This window comes from Mastigoproctus giganteus, chromosome 4, assembly GCF_048544385.1.
Source record: "Mastigoproctus giganteus isolate SK-2022 chromosome 4, ASM4854438v1, whole genome shotgun sequence".
NCBI lineage: Eukaryota > Metazoa > Arthropoda > Arachnida > Uropygi > Thelyphonidae > Mastigoproctus > Mastigoproctus giganteus.
In genome coordinates, this window is record NC_143578.1 from 35,215,679 (window position 1) to 35,229,363 (window position 13,685).

The 13,685-nt window shown below is 32.6% G+C and overlaps 2 protein-coding genes across 3 annotated transcripts in view; one reads left to right on the top strand and one right to left on the bottom strand.

The window, feature by feature from the left end:
* Nucleotides 1-1,525, bottom strand: part of LOC150086619 (CDK5 and ABL1 enzyme substrate 2-like) — a 142,471-nt gene extending 140,946 nt beyond the window's left edge. The window contains exon 1 of the mRNA XM_090372205.1: nucleotides 1,092-1,525. Coding sequence (XP_090228331.1) covers nucleotides 1,092-1,405 — 314 coding nt within the window. The 5' untranslated portion in view covers nucleotides 1,406-1,525. The remainder of the gene's footprint in view (nucleotides 1-1,091) is intronic.
* Nucleotides 1,526-1,844: 319 nt separating this feature from the next.
* mib1 (E3 ubiquitin-protein ligase mind bomb 1) overlaps nucleotides 1,845-13,685 on the top strand; it is a 501,099-nt gene continuing 489,258 nt past the window's right edge. For both annotated transcript variants that reach the window (XM_090372633.1, XM_090372634.1), the window contains exon 1: nucleotides 1,845-2,170. In XM_090372633.1, coding sequence (XP_090228759.1) covers nucleotides 1,924-2,170 — 247 coding nt within the window. In that variant the 5' untranslated portion in view covers nucleotides 1,845-1,923. The remainder of the gene's footprint in view (nucleotides 2,171-13,685) is intronic.

Below are 13,685 nucleotides of genomic sequence, written 5' to 3' on the forward strand. Positions count from 1 at the left end.
TTTTGTCAATGATATACAGGAATTTTTCTAGCAAAGATAAGGAGGTGATTATCCCATTGTATAAGGCAATGGCAGGCCACATATTGAGTACTGCTGAGAGATATGGAGGCCTAATTTTGAAAGGATGTAGAGCTGCTGGAATGGATAGAGAGAAGGGCAATGAGATTGGTAAGGGAACAAAAAGAGATATTTTTACCAAGAAAGGCTTCATTTCTGCAAATTGCAGCATTTGGAGACTAGGCACTTGTGAAGTGATCTGATTGAGGTGTTTAGGGATTTGAATGGCTTGAGCATACTGAAAGCAGAAGGGATCCTTCCTCTTGCTCAGACTATGCACATGAGGGGACAAATTCAAATTGAAGAGGGATGATTGCAGAATGGATGTACAGAAGTTTGCCTTTAGGCAATGGGTGGAACAAGCTTCCATCTGTTGTTGCGGAATGGATAGTTTGAATAAATTCAATGAAAACTAGATAAACTATAGGAGGAGTTGGATAGGTGTAATGGGAATTTTTTTTTGGCTGATGTTGTATAAGCTTGCTTTCTCGCATAATTTTCCACTACTAACTGCAATATGGCAAAAGAAGACGTGTTAATATTTTTACTGGCACAGCCATATTTATTTATTAGTAGTGCCAAATGATGAAAGGAAGCAAGCTTATATATCAGCCAAAAAAAAAAAAAAGCATCCCATCATCTGTCCATCTTCTCTAATTTTTGTCTAATCCTTACTTAAATTTATTAAAACTGCACTCATTAACAATTGAATTCAATATTTCTGTGGATTAAAACATGCAATGTACATAAATTTGAACACACATGCTACCACATGACCATAACACTTAGTAAAATAAGTAAAGTATGATGAGGCATATAGCTAGGCTTTCCAACATGCTGCAGAAGTCTGGCAGAGTACTGTAATAATTTAATTTTCATATTTAAAATTATTTAAAAATACGATGGTTTTTATTTAATTTTAAATATTTAAATATTATTAATATTTTATAAGGTTTTTAAAAGAGTGACTTTTAATATCAAATTATGTTTACTATGCACGTTGTGAACTTTAGATAAACAAAAAAATTGCATGCCTGTCTTTCTCCTTTGAAGGATGCCCATTTTCGTAATGTTCAGTCAGCAAGGGGAGATTTTCTTCACTATCAGAATCATGTGGATTTGAATGATTTGTGTTCACTTCCGTTATTTGCTGTAGTGAATTTTGGTTTCGCATGTCTGTTTTGAATGGCTTCTTTTTTATACTGTCACCTGAATCACTGTTATTTGTATGGGAAATGAAAATTTTCATATTAGTATCTCTGTGTGTTCCGTCGAGTGAAATATTAGACAAAAATGCAAGTGCAGCAAGCCGGCGGCGGGAATGTTGTCTTTTCATTATATTTGCCATAGCTAATTTCTAAAATCAAATAGTTCACATATTCATTTCTAAATTCCAGTTGTTCTGGCCGGATGACTGCATTTTCCCTGCGAAGTTGCCATCACCTCTAAGCATCTGGAGATCTTCACTGTAATCCCAATACACATCGTCTTGAAAAAAAAAAAAAAAGTTAAGCTACTTCCATATAAAATACAACTTTTCATTTATATTTATGCTTTTTTTAAAAAAAATTAAATTCGGACGAAATATTAGAACAGTTTTATAAAATTTTCACTTATACAACTAACAAACTTGACCCACATTTGATTGTTTACACGGCTTTATAATATTTTCTGAAAGTGGTCAGTAGAGGGAGTTAGAAGTTAAATGAAAATCTCGAGCTATGACGCGAGACTCTTAGCACTTCGAAAATCTTGGTGCTGTTTTTATAGAATAGTTGTTAGTAAATGTTATTTTTTGATTGTGTTGATCTTTTAAATGTCAACATTTTAAGAAAATTCATGGAGTCCTTCGTTTAATATTTTGATATGGACCAGAGTGCTGCTGATGGTTGTAGAGGGTCGAGAATGAATGTCATGGAAGGTGTCGGTGCCCGAGTGATGCGAGGCCCCGACTGGAAATGGGGGAAACAAGACGGTGGTGAGGGTCATGTCGGCACAGTACGGAATTTTGAATCACCTGAGGAAGTTGTAGTTGTTTGGGACAATGGAACAGCTGCTAATTATAGATGTTCTGGTGTTTATGATCTTCGTATCATAGACAGCGCGCCAACTGGTAAGCAATCGAGAGGACCCTCTTCGCCAATTAAATGGGATGAATAATTATTTCAATAAAGTTATCCATACTCCTGTTTATTTAAAATATCAGATGCACATTATTTTCTCATATAACGGCAATTCAGATTAAGCTATTCAAAATGTCATCACTCCTAACCAGATAAATACTAATATACACTGTTATCACGTTGTTCCTCCCACATACACCTTTATTAATAGGGTAAACTACAATGCACAATATAAGCTATTAAAAAAGTTTCTTTTGATTTTTACAGAAGCAACAGCCTCTTTATGGTTATTATCTTGTGCCAGTTCAAAACAAACTAGTTTAGTACAATTTTAATAAACAAGCAAATGCAAGTAAATGTGCTTGCTTATTTAAATTTACTAACTAGTTTGATTTGACTTGGAAGATTTATAGTAGTGGTAATAAAATGCAATCAAGTTTGAATCAGCATCACATGGAACTTTATTATTACATATTATTCACACTATTATTAACTAGTCTTTCTTTTATATTTCTTTATATATTTGTGCTGTTCAATTAATGCAGTGAATTGCATTAGCATGAGTATTATTATTATAAGGTCTTGATCTGTTCCTGTAATTTGGTGAAGTTAGAGAAGATTTAAATTTTGGAGTGTTGTTCATCTTATGATTTTTACAGGAACATTTTTATGTATGCAAAAAGTTTTTTGTGATCTGCAGTCATGATATGCAATAATTCTCAAAAGAAGACCCATCATTGATAACAAGGCTAGATCCTTTATATTTTTAAAATGTATGAATTTAATTTTAATTAAATTATTAATTGGTTAATAATTTAATTAAAAATTAAATTGTTATTACAATTAGTAAAATTTTCTGAAAGCTTGGATTTTATTTTATTTCATTATCATTTTTTAAGATTCGTGATTTCTTCTCAGTTGAGCAGAATACCCCCAAGAATATGAACCACAAGTAATATGGCCAAGGAGAGTAATTATAGGGAAGGCCTGGTATTGGGAATGCTTTTTCCTTTTATTTTCTGACTTATTAGAAGAAAAAATAATTTGAAAAACAGTCTTTTATGATTCATTGTAATAATCTTTTCAAATTGGCAAAAATCTTTTATTTGTATATAGGCAGACTTAAACTACTCTTTGCCCCCCCCCCCCACACACACCCGAGAGAGAGAGAGAGAGAGAGAGAGATTCACAAGCAATTTAAAGGTGCTTGAAAGTATACACAAAGGGGGAGTGGCTGTTTTTTTTTTTTTGTTTGTTCTTATTGGGTGACCAGTGTTTTTTTTCAACACTACTTTGTTGAAAACTTCCCATGGATATCTGTTGATGATGTGATTTGTCCTTACATAGTGCAGTGTCATATTATCTTTACTGTTGGCTTCCATCACATGGAGTTTTAATTTTGTTACTTTTTGTAAAGTGAAGAGATAGATGGGGTTCCTGTTGGCCTGAGTTGGAAGGTGAGAAACTGCTAGTAAGGGGGACATGTTAACCTCTATTCCATTGATACTGAATATATTTTTCTGACTTAGAAATGCTGTAATGAACTTCCTCCTCTTTGGGTGATATTCTCTTGCCATAACTTTGGCACATTAAATGCATAGCCTTCTCTGATGGCTGATACTAGGGATCTGATTCTGATATTTGACAGTCTTACATTTCCTGGGACTTGAGACATACTTCCTTGGGAATTCAGAAATTTTTTTAATGGTTTTATTTATAAAATTTCAGTTAAGTAAATTGCTTTAGAATCACAGATAATTTAGGCTGATATTTCCCTATGGGAGGCAGAAGAGAAAGTGACATTATTTTGTTGTAATTTCAATCAAAGATCTCTAAGAATGTAATATAACATTTATTTTATTTATATAATATTGCAAAGTAATCACAATCACAAATAAATACAAAATTAAATATATATCATGTTCATTGATTTTTCATTCAAAATGATAATTAGGAACAAAATTACCAAAAAATAATGATTTAATGATACAAAAGAAATAAAACAAATATATATTTAAATAACAGTATAATTTTTTTTTGTTTTAAAGAAAAGTTATACTATACTTAGTTAAAAATTAATCAGAAAAAAAAACTTGGTAATAGTAATATAATACAGTAATATAATATATTGTATATATAAAATAATAATTTATTTATTTATTTTTGTTGAGAAGAAGCTCTTCAAAAACATGAAGGTGTTGACAGATTTATATTAAAGACAGATTCAAACCAATGTCTACCCGTTCACTCTCAGTAAATGTTGGTTTGATTATAAGTAACACTTTAGATACAATAAATTCCAATCCATTGTTCATGTTCTGGCCATGTCTTAAGATATGGACTTCTTTTGTGGAGTCTTGTATTGATCATTTATCCTAATATTTTGTTAAGTTTGTCCTCAATTGTCATTGCAGTTTTATCATTCTCTTCTTTCTTGAACTTTTTACCAAAAGATTTTGTGGCTGAGGGGAAAAAGTCATTGCATCGGTTCTTCAGCAAAAGAAAACGTATTTTGAATGAACTGGGAAAAAAAATCATCTTTGATTGATTCTGGGTTTTGCAAATGAGGAAATGTTCCTGTACTGTAGAATCCTTGTTAAAAGAGCTTTATAGTTTCTTTTGCTATTTCAATAATTAATTTTTTTAATAGAAAATTAATAATCACCACAGCATTCAACATAGTTGCATCTCTACAATTTAATGCTTCAATTGAAAGTTTCAAGATAGTGAAAATTGCTAAAACATTTTCAAAGGTAGCAGCATTTTATTCTTTTTTTTTTTTTTTTTTTTTTATGAAAACCCCAAACACGAAAGGTATCAAACCTATAGTACTTAGTACCGTGCATGGGTCGAAGGAGAAGTATGGGGGGAGGGGGATGCCGGAAGCTTTGCTCTAGAGACTAAACATGGGTTTCACCACTTCAAGCTTCCAATAATCAAAGTGGTGGTATTTCACCGGTTGATGAAAGTCATCTACCACCTACAATTCCATATTCATTCCATTTTAACTATACCAATTCAAAGTCTTGCACAATTTTTAAGTTTCAAAAATCTCTTGATCATAGCAGTGAGCAAATTCTATCTTGTTTTTATGTCTAAAGTATAAATCCAAATTTTGTGAGTCTCAGTAATGGCATCTTTTATATTTGATTTTGGTATGATATCAGGTTTTCTTTGACATCTGCATCTGTTACACTTTGATTGTTCTCAGGCTCATTGATAATCATGATAATATGATTCTTCACTTGATTTGTCTTCTTGATTTGTCTTCATTTAATTCTTGTTTAGGTTCATCTGTGTACTTTTTCTTGTGATTGCCTATAGCATATTTTCTACAGGACTTACATCCAAACTTTTCCATTATTTTTGCTCCATCTGTTGTTGATGCAGCAATGTCTGTTTTGAAGATCATCCCAAACTCTTGCAATCAAATTTTTACAGGTTTTTGTATTTCAGTAGCTTCACATTATACTGGAGTGAAGATAAGTCCTAAATTAAATATTTCTGCATTTTCAGCGTGAACAATAATAAAGTATTTTCTAATTCCCAGACTAGTCCATTTGTGAAGCATATGACTAAATCGAGAATTGGATTCTTTAAGATTTTTAATTTTGATGATTTTCCCTCCTTTTTGATCAGCTTAAAAATCCAACATGAGTTTCATTATATCTGGTTGGTTCTTTAGTAAAAAGTATCCTTTTTGTGAAATTGATTCATGGTTGAAAGCACTGGTAGTAATTGCCCTTATTGCAATACCATCTTCATCAGCTGATCGGGTCACAATTTCATTGGGTTTTCTTTTCTTTTTTTTTTTTAACAAAATCTAATATTGAGCATTGGTCATTCTTGCTTGTTTTTTGGAATTCTTGAAATTTTTTTTTTTTGTTTGTTTTTGATTTTTTAAGGATCTTTTGTTGACATTGATATAAACCACGTGAATTCTCTCTAGATATTTTGCCATTTTACTGGTTATAGATCCCTTGCATAAATTTTTTTGCAGTGTTTGACAAACATGATTTTCTTTTAATCCATGTCAAACATTGCACAAAATTAGTCTCTTACATGATAATAAATGTTAGAATAAGCTAGTTGTACATTCAGATGAGTCTAATAGAAGTACATAGTATGTTATGCATTTCAATGTCTATATTAGTGTATATGTGGTGTATACTTTTTTCATTTAGTTATTACTATTCATTTATTTTATATTGATTTTTTTATTTATTAATTATTAATATGTCCATTATTTACATTTTTATTATCTCTATTTGTATTCAATCATTTTGTCTAATCTTATTTATTGAAATAATTGATAATTTTGCACTTTATACTAACATATTATTTTTGTATATTACAATTTATACAGTAGAAAAGATAATTCACATAGCATGTAATTTGAACTTTAAGTAAAAAGTCTTGAAGTTTTCTTCCTGGGAAATTTTTCTCAGTCCTGAAACATGATAACAGTGTACATTATATTATTTTCTTCATTGTTTCCTCATCTAGTATACCTAGTATATTCCTCTGGTCTTCATTTTCATGATATATAAGATTAATGCCCTCTGTAAACATTTTTGCCTCAACTGGCAGTGTACACTGAATTTCTATGGATGGGGTCAGGGCAGTAGTGCTGCAACCCTATGTGCCTCCAATAGGCAAAATAAAATTTTCTCCTCTAAATGCTGAATATTAATAAACAATAATCAATCAGAAAGCAATGTCAAAAATATTTTTGGCACCCTCCTGAACTGCCACCCGTAAGCAATGCCTACCTCGCCTACCCACTTGTGGTGGCCCTGGGTTGGGAGGGCAGGCTTTGATGATACTTTCCAACTGACTGTTTCTATTAAAAATATTTTCGTTTCTTTTTCTGATCAGTTTATCTGCTTTTTCTTCATATTCTAGGTCATATAATAGAGTGATATGTGTTTTAGGTAGCAGCACCTTTTTTGGAGGGGGTGGGGGGGAAAGGTAGATTTCCAAAGTTATAAATAGTTCATTGTTATCCTAAGTATCAATTGCTCTGGGAAATTATTGCTGAATAGAGTCCTGTGGCTGCAAGTGATTGGGAAGGTCCTCAGGATAAGACCCTTCACTATTCCCGACTTGCTGCTCATGGGACGGTTTGAGAGGTTTCTGTGGACTTCCCATAAATAGAAGTGGCATGCAAGAGATCAATTTACTGCATGTAGAAATTAATGGTTGGCCTGCTGTGATGTCAGTTATCTCCATGAAACACTATTTTTTACTTTCCAGATATACTTGGGCTGGTTGGAACACTCTGCCCGCACATCTTTTTTCTTTGTGAAACAGTAAGCACCATCATGAAGGGTAGCAGAAATTTTATAATTTCATGTGGTGGAAATAACTACCTAAGATTAACAGGAGAATCAATATCATACTGCACTCAACATAAACAGGACACATCATATAAACAGCAGTGGAGATCCCAGGGAGGCCAACTAGCTTCAGATGATTATATAAAGAAGTTTAAAGGCTGACCAACTAGCCAATAAGAAAAATCGAAAAACCCATTACTACAATATATACAACTTGCATATGCACAAACAGAATCATAGGGCCATCATAGGCTCAGTATAATCATCACCAATATGATACAACTCTGAAGGCTGGAATTTTAATCTAATACTCTTGGCCTCTTTCTAGCAGTAGTTGTCAAAGTGTGGTCTGCAGGCTGATCCAAAATGCAAGTTATTGATATTCAGTGCGACAGCATTTTTGCAGTGGCAAGCAGATGTTCTGTGGACCAGAAAAGATTTCAAAAACACTGCTCTATGCACATGGAAGCCCATGTTGATAATGGGCTCTTCATTATTGAATATAGCAATAAAGATGAATTTTTTATTAAAATGTATTAATTTTATTAAATGTTCATTAATAAAATTTTATATTGGAGATTGATAACTATTCCATGCCACCCAATGTTCTTGTATGGAGAGCTAACCTAGGTGTAGCAATTTCTGTTTATAGGAGACTGATGGACATGGACTAGTTAATTATTCCACTATGCATAATTAACAAAAAATAGATATGATAAGGGTAGTACAGCCAAAGATCAGAACTGATCTGCAATACCTCTGAAGGGCTGTTGATTCTTATAATTACACCTATGGTGGGAATGTGACCAGTTCTGATCTTTTCATCAGTACAGTATATGTTTTATTATTCGTGTACTTCCAAAAGTATTTTCAGGGTTCTGGACAGATATCATATTTCCTATTAGTAGTGGAAAAATAATGCAAGGAAGCAAGCTTATACAGCAGCAGCAAAAAAAAAACCTACCCTCTTTATTTATCCATCTATTCTAATAATTTGTTCTAGAAAGTTCAGTGAAAATACACTATTCTTTGTATTATGAAAACAACAGGGATTATCTTTATTTTTGATATAGGATACTTCTTTTCCAACCAACTCTCCTGGTCCAATGCACTAATAATTCATTGTGAAGGTGATATAAATTTTACAACAAATGGGAGACACCTTCCTCACTGTCAGAGCGGTAGTGTTCAGACCCCTCATTCTCAATATTGAGCGCTCAACCCAACATCTGTCTTCGAACACCATACCGCTGCCAGCAAGGAAACCATTATGTAGATTGACATTAAAATTAAATTTTGAAGGTCTAAAATGTTTAATAAATATGGAGCAATTCTCTTTGTTCCTGTAGATTGACATTAAAATTAAAATTTAGGGGTCTAAAAAGCTTAATTAATAAGGGGCGAGTATTCTCTTCATTCCTTAAGTCGAACTAGAACTTTTCTAAGCGTCATGTTCACATGAATAAGAGTAACACACAATTAATCCGAAACTTTTGTCTTATGTTGTCTAACAACATAAGGCAAAATAAGACTTAGCTTAAGTATGGGTGTTTATCCCTCCAGCCCACTGTTTTAAAATGGGCAAATGAGTTCCCGATTTAAAAACAGCAGCAAATGTGGGGGAAACACCCTAGGCATATCAGTGGCATCTACCAATCACTGCTTTGTTCCTGTCCATTTGTTGAAATATGGGAGTCACAACTTATCAATCACTATTTTGCTTGCCACCACATTGAACGGTGTACACCATTCTTGAGTTTTACCGTGATATTTATTTGACCTTGAGAATGCCGCACACTACAAATGCACAGGTAAATAATTACATAGGTCATTTTCTGATTAGATATCGACCAGTGCTTTTCGACAGGTGTGTCTTTTACATAGAAAAGGTTTGACTTATTCCGATACCTCTACATTTTACATAGAAAAGCGTGCGTGTGGGCGGGCAAACAAAGCAAGCAGAGGGCAAAGCCCCCCTAATATTTATTATTATATTTTTTGGATAGTTTTGATTATACCCATTATTATTTGTTATTGGATAGTTATTCTATGGATAGATCAGTTATTCAACAAGGTATTATGACAATATTCTTTTAATACCAGTGTAAGCATTATTTATTGGGAATTTCTTATTCCAAAAAAAAAAAAAAAAGTTTATATATGAATTTAAAAAGTTTTTTTTTTTTTAAAATGTTGTTGCAGATTTGATACATTTATTTTTTTTTTTTTTTATTTTTTTTTTTTGTTAGCGAAAATCCCAAACACGGTAGGTATTAGAACCTATAGTGTTTAGTACCTTGCATGGGCTGAAGGTTGAGAAGATGAAAGAAGATATTTGTTGACATTAGACTTGAACTTCCGTAGATTGTAATTTTCAGGAAGTACATATGAAGGAAGGTTGTTCCAGAGAATGAATTTGAATGAATAAATGAGGAGGAAGAAGAAAAGTTGGTTCTGTGAATTTGAAGTTGACAGTAAAAGGATGTTGACTGGTTGCAGCACCTGTTTGGACTGCTCTGGAAGACAGAGCGGGAATTATAGAAGCCCATTCAGAAGAACAGTGCCCATGGAAGTATCTATAGAAAAGGCATGCAGCAGAAAAGAACGTCTGAGACAGCAAGTAGAGAAACTCTGTTATAGATGTCATTGATTAACCTAACTGCCCTCTTTTGAATGTAATCTAGAGACCCGAGAGATTTTGTGGGCACTGCCCCAGAAGTGGGAACAATATTTCATGGTAGGGGGTATTTGCGATTTGTATAGAGTGAACAGCTGTTTGGAAGAAAAGTAACACCAAGAGTGAAAGAGAAAATCCAATTTTTTTAGATGCAGAGAAAGCAATATTTGTAATGTGCTTAAGCCAAGGGCAATTAGAAGTCGGGTAATCCCCAATAGAGACATATGATCTTGCCTAGAAATCATAGTGTCATCGAAGATAAGCACAGGAGCAGAAGAATCCTTTTTGCGAGATATAAAACAGGACTGAGTTTTGGAAAGATTGAAATCAAACCAAGTTATCTTTGCCTTAGACCGGGATTCGATCCCGTCACCACCAAATACGGAGGATGCGGAAAGGTCAGGGAATGACCACTGCATATCACGGAGCAATATGGCCTTAGTTGCTAATGCTCCTAAAAACCAAATAACAAACAAACAAATATTATCTTTGCCCCACTGGAGAATTACCTAGAGAACCGCATTTAGGAAATTAGTAATGGATATTCAGGAAGTTGAAGCTGTTTGTGTGGGGCAAGGTTTCTACACAAATCCAATCCTCCGGATTGGATTTCTGGTCAATGGAAGAAAGTCATTAATATACAAGAGGAAAAGAGTGGGCGAAAGAACTGAACCTTAGGGAATACCAGCATTAGTGGAGAAGTTAGAAGACAGAGAGACATCTACCATCACCTGCAGTGAGTGGTCAGAGAGAAAACTTGATACCCAATTACAAAAAACAGTTGGCAAACCATAAGATGGAAGTTTATTTGAGAAGGCCTTTATGCCAGACATGATCAAAAGCCTTTGAAATGTCAAGAACAACTGCTTGAGTTTCACCAAACTTTTTCATTGAATTTGTTCATAGATGGGTAACGTAAGCCAGATGATATGAATTGATGATATTGTGGATATAAATGGAAAAGGGTAGAAAACTTCAGTTGGATTTGTTTACAGATTTTTTAAATGGACATGGAAGTTAAATTTTCAGAAATTTAATTTGATTTACAATAAATGGTGAAACATATTTTATTTCAGTGATTGTTTGATTAATGAAAATCTCCATGATGTGAGTTACATGAGATATTTCAGCCCACTAGTAGCTGCAGAAATTGTGTACAAGATTTTTCAGCAGAGATTTCTTGAATTTTTAATAGTGAAACAGTGCCAAAAGATTATAGTGAAAATATAATTTTTTGGCACGCATGCACTGAGTTACTCATTATATAATAATGTTTTTGAGTAGGAAATGAAAAACAAAAATATCGTCAAGATAATAATAGTATTCATTTATTTTCAAATATGATTAAAGTAGAGAAAAAAAAAAACAAGTGCCTCATGGTCACATACTTGGCAGCCTGTTTTTTTTTTTTTTCTCTTTCTCTCCCTGCCATAGTTACATGGTGCAGTTTTTGGATATCCAAATGATCCCCACATAATCAAAAACAGGTTTTAAAAAAGTGGTTTAATCTACAAAATTCTATTTTATGAACAACTTTAAATATTGAACCATAGTTTTTATACTTCAGTGATAATTGGGCAGGTTAACTGTAGCCTTGCCAGAAAGCCATTGATAAAAATTTCAGGTAACTTCTGTGGAATTCTGTATCATTAATTACTGAGACCTAGATAATGCTAGAGGAGCGATAAGGCGACAGATTTGTCACTTCTATAAGTTGTTCTTAATTTATGGGTTATTTAGATGCTTGACTTTTCCAGGAAAAAAAATTAAAATTGGTTCTCTTACTTTTAACCAATTGAATAGGTCACATAACCCCCAAAGGTGCATATATAATTTTTATGCCTGCCAGTTAAGAAACTATACATTTTTTAACAAGAATAAAACTAAGTAATGGCATAGTTTCTGTAATAAAGTGTTTTTATAAAAATCTGAGTGGTTTTAGATGAATTACTTAAGTTTTCCCAGCCCATTAGCAGTTGCAAAAATCATATATGAGATGATGCCAATTTGAGGGTAATTTTTATATAATAATTATATATAATATACTGTATAATTTTGTTGATTTAGCATGGCAGTTAACATTATCATAATAAATTGGAATTGTCTAATGTGCCAGTACTTCTAAAGTACTGCCAATAAACAACTTATGAAATTGATAAAAATGCTGCATACTATTTATCTGTATTATATGACACAATAACCCTTATATTTTAGTTCAATACTTTATTTTTGTTATCGCCTATTCTTTATACTTCTAATTTTGGCCAGTTGCCTACCCATCATTCAAGAAATTCTTAATTTATAATGGGAGTCAGATGGATAAACAAAAAAAAAACAGTTTTCAATTTTTTTTCTTGTAATAATTCTGCATCAATAATCTGCATCTTCCACCTTTAATTTCTAGAGTCTAATTTTTAAAAATTAGCTATTTATGAAACCTGTTGTGAATGTGATTTCATGGATATCTATTTAGTTGTTATCTGGAAAGTTCCAAAATTATTGCATTCAGGCCCCTCTCTCTGTGCTGAAACAGCAATATTGCTAAATTGCTTTTTTCTAAATTCTTGTTTGTCTTTATTTCATAATTTTTCTATCAATGTTGAATAGATATGTTAATGACACAGCTTACTTTTATATGAAAAAGATAAACATTTTATAGTTAAAATTCAAAACTTGCAATGTATGTAATAATATTTAGCTAAGTTTTTTGTTGCTATAACCCCCCTTCACTTTTTGCACTCTGTGACAAGGCTGTCACAGAATGCAAATATTCTTTATAAATTCTCTATTTTTTGTGTGTAACTAATTATATTTGCAAATAAAGGTATATTATTTATTAATTTTAAAAGGAATCATATTTTGAAAAGGAATTATAATATGCAAACAAAAAAAGTAATTAAAGCGATTTATGGCCTCTAAGGCCTCATTGTTCAAGAATTTACTAACATGTATTTGGACAATTGAAATATTTTGATTGACAACTTTGCAGAAGATATGTCAACATGCAAACAAAGTTTGCAAAAATGACATTATTATTATAATATCTCATATTAAAATTCTTCACAAGTTACCTAGTTGTGTACATTCAAATAAATAACACTTCCCTAGTGGAGAAGACTGTTATTTAATTCTCAGTTTAGAGTGCCACCACCCAGGTGGCACCATTTTGCAATCTGTTGTTCCCTCATCGGTGGGTGGGGGAGTCAGCACCCAGAGTGTAAGAGAATGTAATGATGCCATTTTTGCATACTTTGTGTTCTGTGTGAATTTACCGCATATTAAAATGATACTTTACCCAATATGTGTTAGTAATATTTTAAGGATTTATGGCCTTAAATCCTTTAAGGCCATAAACTGCTTTAGTTAATTTTGCACCTTTTGGCATCTCTCATATTGTGAAAATATTTCACTTTTACTGTTAAACTTTGGGTGCTTATCTGCCCACTAATGAGTGAACAGTAATTCCCAAAATGGTGCCATCTGGATGGT